Here is a 20,089-nt window from a genome sequence, read left to right as displayed (position 1 = left end):
TGAAATACATTGGATTCTATATTTTGTCTTGGTCTTGTGCTACTGGAATGAGTAGTACGTCTCGAACAATCTATGATGAGAGTGACATGTTCAGTTTGAGACTCGCAACATGTCCCCCAACTGATATCAGCGTGTCGCTTTCACTTGTGACTGACCTTGACATTGTTCTTCCGCTGGTGCTAGTTTAGCCGCCTCAGCGCTTAGTGCAACCACACAAGCGCCCTAGACTACCCTCAACAACATGGAAATACACGTGTAGCATTACCTTCCTCACCCTCACCCTCTCACTCTCACTTCATCCACAGCCCCCATATCCCCACCCCCGTCTTATTCTACCACCCATTCTGTCCACATCCAGCCCATCCTCAATCCTTCTGGTTTGCTCCATCGCACTATCATGCCCGGTGGCTTAGAAGGCCGATACATCAGACTTGAAGGTGAGTCATTCCATATCACCTTCGCATCCGTTTGGTCATCCTCACATTATATCTACAGTTATCAGCGGAACAAATCTTAAAGTTCCCTCCTTCCACATTCCCGCAGGTATCTATGTGTCCGTCAATCTCGGCTCCAGCAGATGCTGGAAATCAGCCATCGGTATTTTATCATCCGACGAATCTATAGCGTGGCGCGATACTGTGACCTTGTACATGTTCATTGAAACTTTCAGATACAACTCGAGGGCTGACTTTTTGTTTCTAGATCGTTAGACGCGTCGTCTACATTATCGGTGGAGATCAGGGCCTCCTTCGAGCTCGATCAGATGCTGGGCAATGGGGAAGTTGTTGGAAAACTTGAAATGTCATGGGATGCACTGCTCGATCATGGAAATGAGCCTTTCGGTGAGTAACCTCCTTCTCACTCATGCGCATATGCTCACATCTCGTAGACATCTCCTTCCCGTCCGTTCGTGGTGTTCATCCTTCCCTCACACTAAAGGCTACGGTTCTACATAATTGCGACAATCAGGACAACGCCCTGTTTGACGTGAGTGATATCAACCTCTGTTGTTGGCTTATGTTGACGGAACACCTGCTGTAGTCCATTATTGAATGTGACATTGCTCGAGACACGGATGCAGGCCATGAACGATTTGCCACATACGTGACAAGCAAGACGGTCTCTCACCTGAACGATGCTGTAAAGCATTTTCAGTTTGTCCTGGACCAATGTCCGGTCGGGCATCCTCATCGGGCAGCGGCTCTCACCAACCTCGCGTGGGCTTGCCTTCAAGGCTACATTCGAAAGGACTTTCAAGACATCGACTTTATCATTTCTCTCTTCCGCGAAGCCCTTGCGTTGCGTCCGCAGGGCCATCCTGATCATCCATCATCCATCTATCACCTCCTTAAAGCGTTGATCTGGCACTACAGCAAGGAGCCCGCCGCCTCCTATATCCGGGAATGCGCGCAACTGTCCTGCAAGCTATTGCCGCTCTGTCCAGGGGGCACCTACCTGTGTAGCATCGCGGCAGGGGGAAATGGCGCCGATTATGTGATCCGCGAATGCAACGATCTTCCAATAGATGTATCCGATGAAGGCATCCACCTTCGACGAGTCATACTCGAGCTTTGTCCTCTGGGCAGCGCACACCGTCCAAATGCACTCTACAAGCTTTCATGGACTCTCAGCACACATTTTGAACAACGCGGTACCATTGATGATCTGGCAGAGAGCACACAACATGGTCGCGAAGCCGTTTCCCTGTGCCCCGAGGGACATTCTGAACGCCACATCTACCTGATTAACTTGGCCCACTCACTCCATCATCTTTTCAAACACCAAGGCATCTCAGATGACCTCAATGAGGCCGTATCTTTGTATGAGGAAGCGCTGCGCCTGCGCCCTGTTGGACACAAATCTCGTGATTTCTCATTAAACAACCTAGGATCTGCCCTCTACACCCGTTTCAACCAACATGGTGATGTTAACGACGTCATCAGATCCATCAGCCTCCGGCGCGAGGCACTGACGTTGCGCCCGCCTGGGAATCCATATCGTGTTAGCACGCTTAACAACCTTGCCCTCGCGCTCAAAACCAGATATGTCAAATTGGATGCCAGCGAGGATCTCGACGAGGCCATCAACCTCTACCGGGATTCACTTCAGTTAAGGCCGCATGGCCATCCACGTCGCCATACAGGTCTTTTCAATCTGAGCTCAGCGCTCTGTTCTCGTTTCATGCAAGCTCGGAAGAATGAAGATATCGAGGAGGCCATTCGACTCTGCCAAGAGTCGTTGGAGGCTTTGCCCTCACTACACCCGGATAGATATTTCGGCTACGTGTGGCTGAAGAATGCCTATGTGTCTCGTTACCGAGTGCAACACAACCTCGCTGATTTGTCGCTCGCTGTAGAGAACTCCAGACTGGCATCGAGACACTCTACTCAAGGCTTTCCGTATCGAGTTGAAACAGCTTTGCACTGGGTTCACACGGCTGAAAATTATCAGCACGAGTCTGCCCTCGAAGCATACCAAACATGCTTGGAGCTTTTCGACAATCATGTCATGACGCGGTCGTCGGTTATCTCACGGCGTGAGGCTGCAATCGCTTTCCGCAGCGCCCAGTCACTGCCGGTAGATGCAGCTTCGCATGCCATCCGTCATAATTCTCTGCAACGAGCAGTTGAACTTGTGGAGCAGGGTCGTGGCCAACAGTTGTCGCTGGCCTCTCGACTCAGGACTTCGCTGGAGGACCTGAAGCTTGCAAGTCCAGATTTAGCTCACAGGCTCTCTGAGCTCAACAAGCGCCTGTCTGATACTCAGGGTTCTGTCGGCAGCGCGGACCGAGCTGTTGCTAATCGAGCAACAATACATTACAGGGGACTTCAGGAGCAATGGGGAGCAGTGGTAGCTGAGATACGTAATCTTAAAGGTTTCTCGCGGCTCCTACTCCCGCCTTTGTATGAAGACCTGCAAGCAGCAGCACGCCATGGCCCAGTCATTATTCTCATTGCGAGTCAATACTCGTGCAGCGCCATCGTTGTCCCGACGTCAGGAGAGCCGCACCACGTTCGATTCTCGCGTATCACTCTCACACATTTGGAGACGCTCAAGGACGATTTCACTACGGCAATACGGCACGCGGCTCGTATGCGCCCAGAAGTGCCGAGGAAGAAGTTGCGAGCACTCTTGCGGATAATATGGGACGAGATCATGCTACCCATAGTTAACGTCCTCCAAAATGACCTAGAATTGCAGCCTCAGTCTCGAATATGGCTGTGTCCGACGGCAGCCTTCACATCCATCCCTCTCCATGCAGCTAACCCCTTTCGAATGACAACAGATCGCTCTGGGGGAGAGCCATGCCTGGAGGATCTCTACATCTGCTCTTACACGCCCACACTTTCAGCTCTCATTAGAGCTCGGCAGATGATGAAGATGCATGCGACTCCCTCCTTCGCGGCGATCGGACAAAGTCAACCCGGCGCAGGGCAAGGCGGAGTGCTCCCCGCTGTCAATGGAGAGCTGAAGCTTGTCCATAAACTTGTTCCCCCCAGTGTCAAGTTCACCAATGTCTCTGGCGATGAAGCTACACAGCCAGGTGCACTTGAAGCTTTGCGACGTAACACCTGGGTGCACCTCGCTTGCCATGGCACGCAAGACCGGGAGCAACCTTATAATTCATGTTTCGCCATGAGAGACAAGCCCCTCACGCTGCTTGAAATCATAGAGAACAATTCTCCACAGGCTGAATTCGCTTTCTTATCAGCATGTCATACCGCTGTCGGTGACGAGGAGACACCCGACGAGATCATTCACCTCGCAGCTGGTTTACAATTTTCGGGGTTCAAAAGCGTTATTGGCACGCTGTGGGGGGTTACTGACGCTATCGTAAAATACATTGTGGAAGCTTTCTACGAGAAGATGTTCGAAGATTTGGAGGATGGTGGTATGATGGACTGTACGAAGGCAGCCTGGGCACTCAATCATGCTACACACGCCGTGATGACGAAAGTGCCGCTCGATCAGAGGATGGTTTTCATACATATTGGTGTGTAGTTCTCTGCCGCATTGCTTTGATATCGTACAGTTCTTCAGGTTATTCTCTTTCGTCTATGCTGTACTTAAAGTTGTAGGAATTACTGGTCTACCTCTGTATTGCACTCCCGTGCTCTAGCCATCTTTCGTAGTAATGTTATCTGTCCTGGAGTCTTTGGCAAAGTCATTCGTTGCTCGATGACAATGTGTGTATCCGAATGTTCGCGGGATCTTTTTCTGTTAACTGTTCGGTGACGAGTTGATCTTCCATTCATCCTTTCAGTCCAGAATTCTGGAATCTGACCCGTACTTCTCAACTAAGCGCCCTGGTATGCCCTTTCCATATGACATGAATGCAGTATACTATAGATCCGTTCATACTCATACACACGCACTGAGTTGTTGCTATCACACAGTGACTATGTCTATAGGCGCCTATAGCCCCAAAAAAGATTGTATAGATCAAATATTGGGTGACACGGCGACAAACGTGTAATAACTACAAAATCCATGTGATGAACTGCTGATTGTGAAGAGATACACAAAAACATCGAATGAGTACTGTCCACAGCAAAGCGGTACGACTACCAGTTAGAAGGCACCAAAGAACATATTTCGTACATTTTCTATCCCCTAATTCAATTTGACGCTCAGCACAATAATACATGTGGATCCTCTGGTTTATGGACAGCGAGTGTTGGCGATCGTGTGGTGTTTAGGTGATTGGAGCGGGACAGAAGGACATGATCTCTTCGTAGAGGAGCTCTTTGAGCTGTTCACGGCTGATATCGTCCTTGTGTACTGCCGAATAGGGTAAGTATATGTGCACGCTTCTTGAGCCCGAGTACCTACGGTCAAACTCGAAGAATTCCGGGTCGAGCGGTGGTGCAACTGGTTCGTCATCGGGATCGTGCTGAATCACATATAAGCTTGTGCGCTCAAGAAATAAGAAGTACACATACATATGCTTCAAGATATGGGTGAGCCAAAGCCTCTTCAACTGTTATGCGTTTCTTGGGATCAAATGTCTAAGAGAGGTTTGAGCTACCACTCGAATAGATGAGAAGATTGTGACTTACGAGAGTCTTCGTCAGGAAGTCTACAGCCAAAGGATTGGCATTGGGGAAGATTTGCGCAAATGGCCGGCGTTTGCGGAAAGGAAGAGCTCGAATATAATCTCGCGATCTGCGTGTGGTAATGGCGTAAAATTCGTCCAGCGTTGGTGTGCCGAGAACATCCAAGATTAAAGTGAGCTGGTGGTGGTAATCTCTACCGGGGAACAGAGGCTTTCCGGAGAGCATCTCAGCCAAGATGCACCCCACAGACCAGACGTCGATAGCTTTAGTATATTGCTTGAACGTCAGCATGATCTCAGGAGCTCGGTACCACCGTGTAGCAACATATTCCGTCATAAACCCAGTTTCCGTCCCTGATGGTTCGGCAGTCTTTACTGATCGTGCCAGCCCAAAGTCGCAGACCTTGAGATCACAGTTTGCGTTAAGAAGGAGGTTTGAGGGTTTAAGATCACGGTGGATGACATCAGCAGAATGTAGAGCCTTGAGTGCTCGCAGGGTCTGATAAATGAAATATTGAGCGTGGTCATCTGAGAGGTCTTGCGTTCGGATAACGCGGTGCATATCTGTTTCCATCAGCTCCTGGATCACTGTGTGAAAGTTTGAGTGATATGTGGGTTGAATGACGTATTTTGTACGCACAATACACTTCTTTGAAAGCGTCTAGAGAGGGAGGCTTGATGATGTCCAAAATTGAAATGATCTTCAAAGTTCTGACTGAGCACGTAAAGATGACGAATGGCAAACGGGCTCACATTCTCGCTTACGCCAGCTTCACTAAGGAATTTGAGGAGTTTTAGTTCTCGGAGTGTCCGTAAGCAGAACATGGAATGATCGAAGGGTGCGATCTTCTTGATGGCAACCTTGCGGCCACTGGGCCGGTGAACAGCTGAACAGACGATACCATATGCACCCTCGCCTACGACATCGAGAACCTGATACTGAGTACCTATTGAGACATATTTTGTTAAATTAGATAAATGAAGAGCAAGGATCTAGACACACCGACGTTAAATCTAACTTTCCTCGGTGCGGGTGGAGCTTGGGATGTAGCACCGTGTTTTGATTTTGAGGGTGCCGGAGCCACAGCTGGAGCCTGCTGAGCGTTTTCAGGCATCTAGAGAGGTAAATGGGAGAAGGAGGGAATGTAGAGGAGTGGGGAACAAGAGAAAGTACTATAAGCGAGGCACAAAGTATAATCTTGCGTGTGTAGAAGGTGTGTCCAAGTTTAGCGATGAATAATAGGAAATAACAATGATTCGTGCAAAATGAATACAATAAGTTCCTGGGTTCCGATTGCCACCAAGACAACCAAGTTTGTTGTCAACTACTTACGACATTCGCTATAGCGATAGCAGCAACCTCGTGCTCAACAACCTCAGTCTGATAACAGGGTCTGTTCCTTCAAACAGGCTACGACGCCCCTTTTCGCCAAAACGAATCAGGACTTCTCCGACCTCCTAACGTTCAATTGTTTATGATGCGTGCTGCGGGTGCGAGGACACGCAATGCCATGGATGCCGCTGCGGACACGGTGACACGCCATATCTCTTGATGCGGTTTCAAGGTCACCTAGGTTTCGAGGCAGATAGACTAAGCTCGTGACTATTCTAAGGTCCTACATCTTCCCAAGTGCGTTGTTTAAGCTATTGAGGCTGCCACTCGTGGGCTAATTGATCTCAAGCCTAAGAGTATCGACAGTAAGTACTCGCTGTCCAGTGTATGCAGCATTTACATAACGTGTTAACAGGATCGAGGCTTGGATATTGCCAATCTGTCTAGTTCTCCGTCCTTATATGTGTTCCCTGCCGAGATTATCCTTTTAATTAACTGGTAGATCTCTGAAGGACAAGATCCCATGGGGCGGCGATGTGCGATTATAGCATAAATATGTATTCAAGCGTCATGCATATGACATGTCGACAGCTCATGATGAAATGTAGTCCAAGCTAGACCACCCTAAATCCGACAACTTGAAGTCGATGTCCAACCATGGCCATACCACCGGCGGCGCATCTGCACAGTGGACATATGAGTGTACTAACCTACCGTGAACGCTTGAGCAGCAGCACTGCGGCAGCGGGCTGGCCATCCGGAGCTCACCTGCTTACAAACCATCTAAGTTCTAGTAGTGACCACACGCCCCCAATGCGTGCCCAGAATATATCTTCCTTCAAACGTATACTCCACGTACTATCCTCACAAGTCACATCATCAGCGTAACCTTCTTCGCCGGTAGTAGAAGGGTCCTCCGTACTCGAACTTAGCCATTAAGCCCACTCCTTAGGCTCTTCATTCATGCTTCAGTTTTACTCCCATCTCTCTTCAGATGATTCTCATCCCTTCAGCACAATTTTCTCAAAAGGATACGTCATGGCATGCGCATCCAGTGGTCTGACTGGTGTCGACAGATCCCCTCCGGCTTCCGCAAGGTCCACTTGTCCACTATCACTGAACTTCATTGTCTCCGGTGCTATGGGCGTAGGGAAGATGTTGTTGGCAAATCTCATTGTTGAGAAACAACTCGCCAAATCCTCTTCTGTATAATCTTGCATGATATGAAGCACCCCGACCCCCAGCTTAATTTGATACAGCAAGTTAACGCGACGATCTCCAGCGGGTTGGTGTCCTAATTCAAAAATAATACTGGTTGGTTTGGACTGAATAACACGGCTTATCTAGATACTGTCAAGATTTCTACACTGTTGAGAATTTGTCAATACTTCGGTATGTCTGCTCTATCGCTCCCCTTTGAGCCAACATTCATGATGAGAATCTGTAGCCTCCATTCATTCCTAGTTCCGAACAAGCGTCTGAAGAGGCTAGATTCTTGATTGAACACGTGTGGACGCGTAAGGGACGTGCTGAAAGGTTGGTTGGTTCACCGATGCTCCGGCGTAGACAAAAGCTCATCGAATTGCTCAGGAACAAAGGCACATAGTCGTTTGCGAAGTATCCGATCGGATTTAATGTGAACGAGGTCATCGAACACCATCAGGGTGCCCTTGCGCTCTATCTCCTGACCATCCTGATTGATCCTCGTCCCTGAATGACCTTGGCATTAACCTTCGAGCCAAGTAGCTGGGTCTTTTAGCTGACCCGGATGAGGCCATTCGGTTCCATCGAGCTGCATCGGTACTCTGTCCCCAGGCCGTTTTGGTGAATTCTCGTCTCTGAACAACCTTGCCATCACTCTTCAGGTCAGATTCGAGCAGCGTGGCGTCCTAGCTGACCTGGAATCAATGAGGCCATCGAGCTCTATCGAGATGCAGTGGTGCTCATCTTGGCCATACCAATTGATTCTCGTCTCTGAACAACTTTGCCATCAGCCTTCGAGTCAGATTCGAGCATTGGGGTGTCCGGGCTTATCTCTAATTAGCCTGGCCAGAGGAGGCTTTTCCTGATGCCATGCATTGATCTCGTTGTTCCATCTAGTTCATCCAATCCACTATTGATTACGTTCGTCAGCGCCAGGGTTGGAACCTCATCTCTAGTAGTTACCTACCGACCCTCTGATTGTCGGTCTGGCTGAAGCATGCGCCTTCGACCTTTGCGCCACCTTGAGTCAACAAAGAACACCGTTGATGGAAATGATAATTGAGATTCGTTATTGGGCAGGCAAGGAGGGGAACACGAGAAGTGAGTTGGTCTAACCTGATCGTAACATCTATATATATGCGGATTCTTCGTGGTCACGGGCTCGGCATTCTGTTGTCCCGGGCACCACATACGCTCCTGAATTATGCAACCCTGTAATTGCAACTCGTTGCCTCGTGATCACCACTCTAACGTTCATCGCAAAAGGAGCTGTCGATCATTGATGTTCGTTTCCGCCTGCCAACCTGAAGAATGTTTGTCAGTGAATCTACCTGATCCTGGCACTTTCATTATCATTACCAAAGCAGTTAGGTACTATTCCTCGGTTAAGAGCGTGTTTCTATTGAATTTTTGGCAGTGGCTACATACCATATCCATGCTCGGTTGCCATTGACAGTAGAAACATATTTCATGAATACTGTGGGCTGAAGTGCATTGTGATTAGCGCAATGAAAGTAAGTTGGTCACTGATTTACTCTAGTGTTACAAACGAAGTTATCAATCATTCCTCGTCTGTTTTTTTGGCCGACTACTACGCCCTGACCCCAGCTGGGACTTGGCCTACAAAGAGTCGTACAATGGCGTAATAGGACCTTTCGAGACTCGGATCGGCAGTTGGGTTATTATCATATCGATCTAGTACACCCATGGCAAAAGGAGTCACATCACATGTCAGAAAGCTTTGATCAATGCACGAACTCGTTTAGGCATAGTCACTGCTAACGATCTCGTCCTATAGACAAAGACAAACGTTTCTTGCAAGCGAACGCGAGTAACGGCTCCTTTCGCAATGGAAGTGCCAGCATTGAATTACTTAACACCATTCAGGGGCATGTGTGATGCTCGGGACAGCATAATGCTAAGCCTGCCTGAGAATACATAAATGATGTTACGACGTCAGGACTGAAGCCCAACTCACTCTCGCCTTTTCCTACTCCTTATCAACAACGAATCCGACCATGTCGGGGTTCTGTGGTCGTGTGACAAACGTGAAGTACTATGACGTGCCTTTGACGGTCGACGACGGCGGTGATGAGGTCAGTAGGTAACTAGGGATGAAGTTCCGGCCTTGGCTCTGACGAGTGATATCATCAGTGGACCGGGATATATAGATGGGACGAACCGACACAAACGCATCTGATGGCGGTCAAGAACAATGCCGCTGCGGACACTTACCTGGCATGGGACGTAAGTCTTTGCGAGAAGCGGTTCTGATGCGAATCTCACAAATTTGCAGGATGACATGATGGCCGGCACGTCCGACAGGGAGTACTGGTGGAACCTGTTCACCACACAAGGCAAAATGGCGTGGGTATCAGAGCGTTGATCAAACCTATCTACTGATGTAGATGAGTGATGTAGATTCCGGGTCCCCAACAAGCCCGGGTCCACTGAGGGTTTCTATACCCTGCACATGGAAGCTGATCTTTCGGTGATAAAGTTCATTGATTGTCGTACCATACTGTTCTGACACTATGCATTTGCAGATCATCCTCAAGTACCAGGTGGGGGACCCCACTGATGCGCAGCTGTGGACGGTTTTAGACGAATGAATGTTGGGCCCGGTAACTTTGCTTAGCTGTGCTATCGAGTATAAGCATTAGCCTGTGGAATGCAACTTCTGTACGAGCGAATCGTGGTTTATCTGTTTGTCTGCGTGCCGGCGGGAGGAGACTCAGGTCATGCTACCTTCCCTCTTGAAGCTTGAAGTCCAACACCGTTGCATGTAAGTGCATGTACAAATCAGTCTATCATCAGTAAAATTATTGAGGAGTCCTTGATATTTGTAGCCGTGAGAACTGTAGAGAGATGTAGTCCAAGCTAGTCCATCCTAAATTCGACAACAAGTCCAGATAGTTGCACATGTGGATATACAAAATCTATTCCACCATAAAATAGATGAGTAGTGGGAGCGGGTACACTATCCTACTTATAAATGATTTGAGCTCTACCGCACGCCCCCAACGCGCGCCCAGAACATGTCTTCCTTCAAACGTACGATTTCTTTCCACGTACGATCCTCCCATGTCGCGTCACCAGCGTAACCTTCCTCGTCGGTAGTAGAAGAACGCTTCGTACTACTTGTGTCGATAGATTTCCCGTGTGTGCTGGAATCCTCAGACGCACGTCTGGTTTGGCTAGCTTCAGAGGATGGGTTGACAATAGTGGCTTGCGTGGTGGGGGGAGAAACATCCACGGACGCTCGCTTTTCAGGATACGGATATCCGTTCGTATTTGCATCATTTAAGGGGTTGGGGGTTTCCGTGATGTCATGCTTGGTCGTGGAGAGTTCTACAGCGTCCTCGCCAGCCACGGCTTTCTGTTCACGGGGAGAAGACGGTTTGTGTTCTTCCTTCTCAGAAACAGACACATCGACTTTCGATGGGACCTCATCTTTGCTGACTTCAGCCGAAGGCATCGGAATTCCTTCCTTTGTTTCGGTCTGTGAAGCAGCGGGCGGTACAGGAACTGCCCTTCGTGCGGGAGCTCGCCTGGGGACGGGTGGAGCACTATTCGGTACAGGTGAAGCGGCCCTAGAGGACGAGAACGGAGAGCCCGTGCGTGGGGGAGCTGGTGAGCCGGCTCTCGATCGACTCAGAGCAATAGGTGTACTGGCGCGATGAGGTATCGGCGAAGAGACACGTGAAGGCAAGGGCGCTGGAGAGGCCACACGAGAACGTGGCCGCGAAGGTGGCGATGCGGCACGGAATGCAGGTGACGTAGGTGTATCTGGCAGGGGGATGGTGTGTGGGGAGGGAGGGCGTTCTGGTTGTAAAACCGGGACCTGCGGCTGTATTATTGTTTGTGGAGAAGACAGATCTGAGGAAAACGGGCGAGTAAAGGACATTTCGTCAACGGGAGTGGTGAATGATTCCTGAGAACCGGACGTCCCAGCTTCAGAACCGGCTTTTTTGTCAGTATCATTTGAAAAGGCAGCGGGAGTGTCGATTGAATGGCCACGCCCTTCGCTCCTTCTGGGCAGGGGAGGGGGTGCTTGGGCAGGTGGCGGTGGTGGTGGCGGAGGTTTCCTCGCAGGTTTCCTATCCCTTTCCTCGTCCTTCTCCTTCTCCTTGTCTTTTTCCTTTTCCTTTTCCTTATCTTTTTCTTTCTCTTTATCCTTGTCCTTGGAATTTTCAGTCCAGCTAACAGCCCTCTCCCCCAACGCACTCGCCATCTCCCAAAGCCGCCTACGCCGGGGAGGCACAGGCGGCTTCTCACCTGCAGGGATCGCAGATCCACTCGCAGCCGGAGAAGAGTTCTTTTTACTAGACTCTTGGGTATTTTCTGTCCCATTCGCAACCGAAATCACGGGCTTCTTATCGGGTATAACAGGTTCCTCCTCCCATATACGCTCGATGACGCATGTGCGGACGAAAGCCCACAGGGAACACGTACTTCGGAGGCGCAGGAGACAGTAATTGGATGTGCATAACGGATAGGGCTGTTGTGTTTGAGTAGAATTTGTACGGGTTGCCCCCGTGGGGTTCGCTGGTGGCCTGGATACAGGAAGCGTCGAGGTGGAAGGCGAAGAAATGTGCAGTGGTGAAGGAACAGGCGCAATAACTAGGGCAGGGGTGGCGGGTGCCAGACGGAATACGTATACTTGTTCAGGCTGCTCGATATCTGCATCATGTCCCGCATGACCTGACGAGGAGTTGGAAAGTGGATTCTTGAACCAAAGGTTGCCATTCGTGAGGCGGCTATTGTTGCGGCTGCGCGTGAAGGACGCGAGAGGGTAGATTTGGGGTATTTCGTGCGATTGGGCACGCACGATTGCAGCCCCGCAAAGGGCACATGAAATGGAAACGGGTGTGTTCGTTGGGGAATGGGGATACAGCTCCTGTACAAGCGATGAGAATGGCACCGGCTCAACAATGAGCATCCCTGCATGGATCGCTGCTAGAACGGATCGCCGGGAGAGCCAGTTTAATGAGGGGGCCAGATCTAGCCGGACAGTCGGTTCTCTAAACCATGATAAACAGATGCATCAAGGAACAAGACACGTGAGTCACTTACGAATCCTCCGTAAGCAACCGTGCGAGGAAGGGTAGACCGAGAAGTGTGGAGATAACAGGCGAAGTAGCCTGTGAGACCCTTAGTCCCCGAAGGTGCGTTACAAACGCAATGAACTCTGCGTAAGGGACATGCACGGTCACCAAACGCATTTTCCGTACATCTCCCGGATACTGATGAACCGCATCCCGCTCGACCCACTTGCCCTTGCCCATACTGAGTCGCGCCTCCTCCGCCTGGTGCTCAGCATCCTCTTTATCAGCCTGCAGAGTCTGCATCTGGGTCTGCATCACTTTGACAGCTTCCTCGGCTCCCTTTAGCGCCTCCTCCGCCTCGCGCACCTTGCGCTCGCTGTTGGCCCGCGCAAATCGTGCTTCTGCGACCATCGTGTTCGCCTGGTGAAACAGCGATGCACTAAGATCATCGAGTTCCTTCTCAATATCACTCCTAGCTGTCTCTGCCTGCCCACGCTGCGCAGCTTCTTCCGTCGCACGTTCCATAAGTCTGTTCAGCTCAGCAGTGACATGCTCTTTCTCGACGAGCAGCCCTGTATCGAGCGCAGCGAGATGGTGGGTGCGCTCGAGCTCGAGCGATGAGACTGCGACAGCCGCATTTCGCAGAGAGCTCTCGGAATCATGTAGCTGATCTTCGAGGTCAGAGACGCGGTCGTAAGACTTGACGAGCTTGCTGTTGAGCTGAGTGACTTGCGAGAAGAGATCGGTGACTTGGGAACGGAGGGATGCGATTATTTGAGCTTGGGCATCTGAGGCATCTTGGTCTTTTTGGTGTTCTTGGTCGATGGGCTCGGCGTTGATGACTGTTTCGTGCGTTGGCTCTGTCGATGCCATTGACGATTTGCTCAAGACGTGGCGGAGATCGTCAAACTTGACCAAACAAGAATTTTGAAATGATCACTAGACTGTCGCCTAGGAACAGGTGCATGGCACGATCAAGTACTATACAGTTAAACTGCTTTCACAGCATGTAGGACCCACTGGCTAAGACTTCACATTAGCAATCAACACAATGAAAACCTCTGAATTCATTAACTAAATCACTACCAAAACACGACAGCAAGTAAAATAAACGAGTACGAGGGTGGTTTTCGCATTATATTACGTCCACCACGCACGTCTACATGGACAAAAGCAAATGAAATAAGCTTAGGACAACAAGTATACCACGCAGATGAGCACCCCTCACCCCTCCGAACCACCATGCACATGTGTTCTTACTGTTTGGGGGGCGGAGGGCCGCCACGACCCCGAGGTCCGCCACGGCCCCGGAACGAACCCCTAGACTCGCCGTTAGGCGCGCCACCCCGTGGCCGACTGATAGGCCGGTCGCCACGCTCTTTCCTGGTCTCGACGATAATCCGGACGCTGCCCTCGGGACTATCGAAGCGCAGCCCACCCTCGCCACCAGAGTTGTTAGGAAGCGAAGCGATGATTGCTTTCTTAGCAGCATCAAGGCTGTTGAACTCGAGGAAGGCACAAGCTTTGCTGCGCACGATCTCGACATCCTTGACAGTACCAAAGCGGGCCAAAAGAGTTATCAGTTGCTGTTGCGACACGACCTCAGTGACACCCTAATGGCAAAATATCTTGATGAGTGGTATGCATGAATGGTTAGAGGAGAGAGGCATACCTTGACGAAGCACTGGGAGGTTGTAAGTGCATTGGCAGAAGCGATAAGTGAGTGCGAGTGCTCTCTCCGTGGAGCAGGAGAAGGGGTATTACCAGCCGGAGGTGCTGGAGTTGCTGCAGAAGCAGGAACCTCGGACATCCCTTTTGATTCAGTAGCTACCTGTGCGCCCCAGCGCTTAGAGTCAGCGGCAGCGAGGCTGGCCCACGTTTTTGGTGCTGCAGGTTTTGGTGCAGGAGCTGGGGGCTGAGGAGCGGGTACCTGTTCAGGAGCTGGTGGTGGAGTAACCAGAGCGGGAGGTGCAGGCGCTGGTGGCGGCGCAACAAGCGGTGGAGGAGCAGGCGCTTGTGGCGGCGCAATCAGAGCGGGAGGTTCAGGCTCTGGCTCAGCTTCAGGAATGGATGGCTCAGGAGTGGGTTCCCGTTTGATCTCAGGCTCGTGATGGATACCGTTGACCTCAACTGGAGCACGTTCGGGTTCAGGGGGTGGGGAAATGGGCTCAGAGACCATAGTGGTTGGCTCTTCGACCTCGGGTTCAGAAACAGGAGCGGGGGGCGGGGGAGTCGGCTCGCGAACTGATTCAGGTGCAGGTTCAGAAGGTGTAGTAGAGGAAGCCTCAGGTTCGCTGGCATCATCTTCCACAGTCTCCTCCTTCAGGAAGCGGAAGATGTCATTGAGGACGAAATAACCGTTTGGCTGCTCTGCAAGGAAGAAGGTCTGCACAAACTTGCGCCAAGGGTCGCCATGATTTGACATTTCACCGATGACCTGAATGATGATACCACCATTGGCACTAGACTGGGCGTCGACTGAGTGGATGTAGACTTTGCAATCGTCGAAGCCAAGAGAGGTAATCTTGTTGTGGATTTCCTACGGGACTTGTAAGATTTTATAAAGGATGAATAGAGACACTACTGCATACCTGCTGACCAAAACATGCCTTGACATCCTCGCCCTCTGTACCATGAATGAAGGTGGAGGTTTTTGTATAGAAGCAATGCAAACGATTGGGCTGCTTGTTAACAAAAGTGTAATACTGAGGAACAAATTGCCATCCGACTTCAGAAGGAACGACGTTCTGATGAATCTGAGAAGGAGATGAAGTAGCGGATGAGCTGGTCATTATGAGGGAATGATGCTAAAACTTTTTTTTAAAAATCAAAGGACTGAAAATCAATTATTTTGATACTGACCTGAAGGGAATCAAAAGTGCGTGATGGTGAGGAGTCTAAAGATTACAACGAACAGACGCAAGCCACGTTAAATCACTGGCGGAAGATGCGAGAGACAGCGTAGACAGAAAAACCACAGGTTCAATTTTACACCGGTATTTGCCGATTGCTGACAAATCACGTGGCGTTCCGTTCCCGCGCATTGTCAGTTTCAGAGTAGCTCAGGCAAGCTCGCCACGCTCTAGATATTCTTCCATTTCTCATCAACGGCTCGAGATTTAGCGTTGATCGAGCAATACACCAGCTTAATCAACGGTAAAACTGGAATTGGACGCGATAAGAACGAGGGTCGAACCTTGCGATGTCGACAAGTTACAAATAAAGCAGAGCTTAGACTGACAGAGTTTCACTTGGCCCATGGAGCAACCGCTCCAGGGGTCTTCTTCTTTTCGATATATAAGTAGTTGGCGTTGGTAACTACTCAGCACAGCAACGATGCCAGCCAGTATCTCTCCAAAGCTTCCTCTTCTGCTGTTCTTTATATTCGCATTCTGTTTGTCAAATAATGGCGTGCACGCCTTCGGGGCAGGCAACATTCCTTCGTAAAGCAACAAAGTTCATTCTCTTTCTTCTTTCATTGACGGTTTGGCAGATTTGCATTTGTCGAAGGCAAAGCATTTAGGCATGGAGATATTGTAGGTGATCTCTAAGCTGATCGAGTTCTGGCGTACTGATTACCGCACTGTTCAGGAGGATGCACTTGCAGACCTCGTAAAGAAGGGGGTCGGTGGATTCGCGCTCTCCAGTCTCCTCGGAAAAGGTCCAAAGTTTGGCGGCCTCGACATCAAGCGCGTATACTTTGGGTACATATTTTCAGATGCCAACTTGTACTTCTTCGTGATCTAACACATCAGCATATAGCAATTGGTTGAGAGATTACAGTCAGGTGATTCAACTCTTGTAATGTTCGAAAGCGCGGCAAGTTCATGACATTTGATAGGCTGTTGACATCAGTACACTGAAGAAAGTGAACTTGCAAGTATGTCGTGACAATTGCCCCCCGATTTTTATCACATCATTGTGCGATTTTCCAGACAATCCTCAATTTAGTTATGGTGCTCGGGTTTATGGTATGTGCGATCGTCGCCCCTAAACTTGCTCTCACTCTATTTCAGGCCAATGGATATGCTACTGGCGAATTTGAAGTCACGCCAGAGAGACTCGGTGCCTATTTGCCAGTAAGTGCCCCCTGGCATATCTACCACACGACGTATTAATGCGCACTACACACAGACAGAACATATTGATAACCCGAAAGGTTATGGAGAGGGAGAAGACGCACGGCAGTACGACCCCAGACTACGCGGCCCTGTCCACGTACATATTATCTCTTACCTATCACTTGCCCTACTCACCTGTATCATTCTTGCCAGCCTGATGAACTCGCCATCGATCCGCAGACAGGAATGAAAAACTATATCGCAAATGGTTCATCTCTTCACCTCAATTTCCTTTTGACTTCGAGTACTCACATATGTGACAGAAAATGGTCATTGGGATACATCCAAGGCCCTCGTGCGCAGAGTACTCCAGCAGTGCATTTACCTCGGCAGAAAATTCAAGAGTTCTGGAGATAACGCGGATCAGTATGAGGCGTTTAGGCTCCTTGGACAAGCTGTAAGTTGAACATCTATCTAAAAATCTCTACTTGTGACGCATACATGCACTGGATATGTGCGATGGCTGTGCGATATATATTGTGGCATATAGTCCTGCCCGTCATTCATCATCATTGGTGTCTACGGTTTTGCTATGAACAATTCACATTGGTCTTATTGCAACACTGATTGACCTCATCGAATAGCTTCATACCCTTGAAGACTTCTCTGCACACTCCAATTTCTGCGAGCTTGCTCTTGTTTCCATGGGACATACCAATGTATTCGTGCATGTTGGTGATGCTGTACGAGTGCGTGCACACAATGGAAAAATGGTCGCGCCAATCGTTACAGGTGAGTCTATCGTATCGTAGAGAAATAATCACGCTCACTGTGCTTTCTATCTAGGGACCTTCGGATCGAGTGATTTTATTTACAGCTTGCTGGGAGGTAAGCACAGATGTTCTTTCGTCGCAATAGCGATTATTGAACTCACGTTCGTGCAGAGGCTACTGATCACATTGTAAGATCCGTCACTTTGGTATATTAACACATCAAAACTTCTCACTTTCATTCTCTAGAGTGAAGCTTCCGTCACGGAGCTTAATAAAGAGTTTGATCGTGCACGCTCCAAGTCTAATTCATCGAATGACATGCTCCGCGATGCTTTCCTCAAACTCCCTGGTGGAAGCGGCGATAAGATGGGTCGCGACATGGAAGGCATCGAGCGGATGCGCGCTGGGATAGAACGTGGTAATAGGCGCCCCGGGGACATGAGCCCACAAGAGCTGCATAGCGTGTTATGGCAAGTCTTGAGCTTCAGAGATTCCGGTGCGCCCTTGATTTGACGCTCCTCACGCGGTGTCTCACTCTTTCAAAGTTATGAAAAGTATATCGGGGACATTAGGTGAATTTCGTTTTTTATGATAATCACCCCTGGTACTGATGGATGCTACAGAGAAGATCCCTGGGCTCAACTCGGTTATCGAAAAAATTCAGGATTCAATTTCTGGTCGGTTCATCATCGACTCCTTGATGGCTGAGTTGTACTGATGGCCTCTCAACAGTGTTCGTTTTCACTACTTTGGAGGTAAGGAATTTACCGAAAATGTGTCCTCCCCGCTGCAGTCGCTGATTACTCGGAATGTAGCCCTTTTTGAAACCAATCATGGAAACCGCGACAGCCGGACTATCATCGGCCTCATCAGAGGTAATCGATAAGCATGATCAATATGAGGTGAGTACTTCCCACCAAGGAGACAGTTGGAGTGTTTGGTTCGCGAATACTTCCGTGTCCTTCCGTGTTTCGATCTTGAGTGGCCTCGTTTTTGGCCTCGATGCTCGCATTACTCTTAACCATCATTCTGTATATCGCTTATCGATCTCTCCCTTCTTCTTGATTTTGATGTCAACATCAACTGACGTCTCTTCCTCCGACAGGTATTTAACGATCCATACGCTGTGAGCTCGAACAACCTTGACACATGCTACAATAATCTCTTATGACCCCTTTACCCCACAGAGCGACCCCACACATTCTTTCCTTAGCAAAGATCACTTCGTACGTAAACCCCGTTCCTCCGCATCTCGAGGAGCTGCGCAATATTACTTTATTCACTAAATGTAATGCTTCCAGAATTTGATCCTAAATGAACCTGCCGGTAATCTCGCAAAAATCATTCTTGTGAGTTACTCTCCCAACATGAAACAGCCGTATTCAGTATTGTCTGCGGATAGAAACATACCGTCAATTTGGTCACGAAGGCCTGGGATGACAGTTCACTGAACGTGAATCAGGTCACGGATGAGGCTTTGCAGTGCCTGTATGTCACTTTCCTTTCATATTCTTGGCATAGACCGATCATATCCGCAGCTTCCATCCCGACTTCCACCAGTCTTCTTCTGTAATCCAGCGTGATATGTTGGAATACATGAGATCGTGGGCGCAGAGTCTCGGGCGTAACCAGCATGCCATACTTGCACGTCTTACAAAGGAATCAGTGCGAGCGCAGGATAACACTCGGCTAGCCGCCGATGGGAGTGCTCCCGCTTCTCATGTGCAGGCACAGCAGGGCATGCAGGGTCTCGTGCAAGGAATTCCCGGTGCTACGCAGATGCAAGGTCTGATGAACATGGTGGGTGGATCTGCGGGGACGAGACGAGAGGGCGGCCAATCCAGCGGGCAGCCTGGTTCCTACTACTCGAGGCCAGAGACAACCGCCTCGTATGAGACTGTGCAAACCACCAGCACGAGCTACGCGCCTCCTTCGGTCCCGCTGCCACCGTCAGTGGCGTATGCCCCTAGTTCGCATGCGCAGCATTCACAGAGCGGGTCATCGTTTCATCCGCCTCCTGCCCAGAGCCAGTACGCACCATCCTACGTGCAGCCGTCCCCTCCCACGTCGTCGTTTGTCAGTGCGAACAGCGCATACATGCAGAACGTGCAAGGTGCTCCTGGTGGGTACCCGAGCGCTAGACCTTCCGGCGGATATCCACCCCTGTCACCAAATGTTCCATTTGCAGGCGGATATCCGAGCGCTAGACCTACAAGCGGCTATCCGCCGCCAAGCACTTTTCCACCTGCAGGTGATTACTCTATATCACACCATCCGCGCGTAGGCGATTTCTCGCAACCAAGCGGCCCACCTCCAGGTGGGTTCGGCCCGAGTGGATTCCCTGACGAACATCGTGGCATCCACGGTCACGAGTTCCCCGAAGCGCCGGTGTATGGTGGCCGTTATGGACAACATGCGTTCGATAACGATGATCGGCGTGGGGACCAACAACAGGCTTCCTTCCCGTCACCTGCAGGCTACCCCCCACGAAATGATCCGTATGACTCGGATAATAGGTGGTGAAACACTCGAAGGGGCGAGCAAATGAATGTATGTTGAATGATGTATATTTCTTGTGTCGTGTAACACGGATTTGGTGTCATCTCTGAAACGTC

At 49.9% G+C, this 20,089-nt stretch overlaps 6 protein-coding genes across 6 annotated transcripts; 3 read left to right on the top strand and 3 right to left on the bottom strand.

The window, feature by feature from the left end:
* Positions 1-397: 397 nt before the first annotated feature.
* Positions 398-4,183, top strand: BJ212DRAFT_1296028 (CHAT domain-containing protein; the record flags this gene model as incomplete). The annotated part of the gene is made up of 6 exons (XM_041332389.1): positions 398-437; positions 496-646; positions 703-842; positions 890-987; positions 1,042-3,994; positions 4,134-4,183. 6 exons carry the CDS (start codon positions 398-400, stop codon positions 4,181-4,183), a joined length of 3,432 nt encoding a protein of 1,143 aa, XP_041197451.1.
* A 513-nt stretch (positions 4,184-4,696) lies between these two features.
* Positions 4,697-6,171, bottom strand: BJ212DRAFT_1476277 (mitogen-activated protein kinase; the record flags this gene model as incomplete). The annotated part of the gene is made up of 7 exons (XM_041339351.1): positions 4,697-4,782; positions 4,834-4,894; positions 4,944-5,009; positions 5,061-5,644; positions 5,697-5,757; positions 5,810-6,003; positions 6,060-6,171. 7 exons carry the CDS (start codon positions 6,169-6,171, stop codon positions 4,697-4,699), a joined length of 1,164 nt encoding a protein of 387 aa, XP_041197450.1.
* A 3,439-nt stretch (positions 6,172-9,610) lies between these two features.
* Positions 9,611-10,399, top strand: BJ212DRAFT_1584953 (uncharacterized protein; the record flags this gene model as incomplete). The annotated part of the gene is made up of 5 exons (XM_041342351.1): positions 9,611-9,688; positions 9,747-9,839; positions 9,889-9,959; positions 10,014-10,083; positions 10,139-10,399. 5 exons carry the CDS (start codon positions 9,611-9,613, stop codon positions 10,202-10,204), a joined length of 378 nt encoding a protein of 125 aa, XP_041197449.1. The 3' UTR covers positions 10,205-10,399.
* BJ212DRAFT_1323885 (uncharacterized protein) lies at positions 10,400-13,689 on the bottom strand. Its single transcript, XM_041334509.1, has 2 exons — positions 12,669-13,689; positions 10,400-12,616 (listed from the first exon to the last, which is right to left on the bottom strand). Exons 1-2 carry the CDS (start codon positions 13,511-13,513, stop codon positions 10,600-10,602), a joined length of 2,862 nt encoding a protein of 953 aa, XP_041197448.1. The 5' UTR covers positions 13,514-13,689; the 3' UTR covers positions 10,400-10,599.
* BJ212DRAFT_1323883 (uncharacterized protein) lies at positions 13,690-15,595 on the bottom strand. Its single transcript, XM_041334508.1, has 4 exons — positions 15,503-15,595; positions 15,232-15,447; positions 14,313-15,179; positions 13,690-14,253 (listed from the first exon to the last, which is right to left on the bottom strand). Exons 2-4 carry the CDS (start codon positions 15,430-15,432, stop codon positions 13,897-13,899), a joined length of 1,425 nt encoding a protein of 474 aa, XP_041197447.1. The 5' UTR covers positions 15,433-15,447; positions 15,503-15,595; the 3' UTR covers positions 13,690-13,896.
* A 381-nt stretch (positions 15,596-15,976) lies between these two features.
* On the top strand, positions 15,977-19,997 carry BJ212DRAFT_1262068 (heterokaryon incompatibility protein Het-C-domain-containing protein; the record flags this gene model as incomplete). The annotated part of the gene is made up of 24 exons (XM_041330238.1): positions 15,977-16,083; positions 16,134-16,176; positions 16,232-16,344; positions 16,403-16,427; positions 16,482-16,520; positions 16,576-16,611; positions 16,657-16,719; positions 16,775-16,858; positions 16,915-16,969; positions 17,025-17,158; positions 17,346-17,493; positions 17,548-17,589; positions 17,646-17,662; positions 17,721-17,970; positions 18,020-18,046; positions 18,098-18,151; positions 18,207-18,229; positions 18,290-18,376; positions 18,580-18,600; positions 18,662-18,700; positions 18,776-18,823; positions 18,877-18,962; positions 19,013-19,373; positions 19,458-19,997. 24 exons carry the CDS (start codon positions 15,977-15,979, stop codon positions 19,995-19,997), a joined length of 2,442 nt encoding a protein of 813 aa, XP_041197446.1.
* Between the last annotated feature and the right edge of the window lie 92 nt (positions 19,998-20,089).

This window comes from Suillus subaureus, assembly GCF_016647635.1.
Source record: "Suillus subaureus strain MN1 chromosome Unknown BJ212scaffold_4, whole genome shotgun sequence".
NCBI lineage: Eukaryota > Fungi > Basidiomycota > Agaricomycetes > Boletales > Suillaceae > Suillus > Suillus subaureus.
The sequence above is the reverse complement of the archived record's forward strand: the minus strand, read 5'-3'. Positions and strand labels throughout refer to the sequence as shown.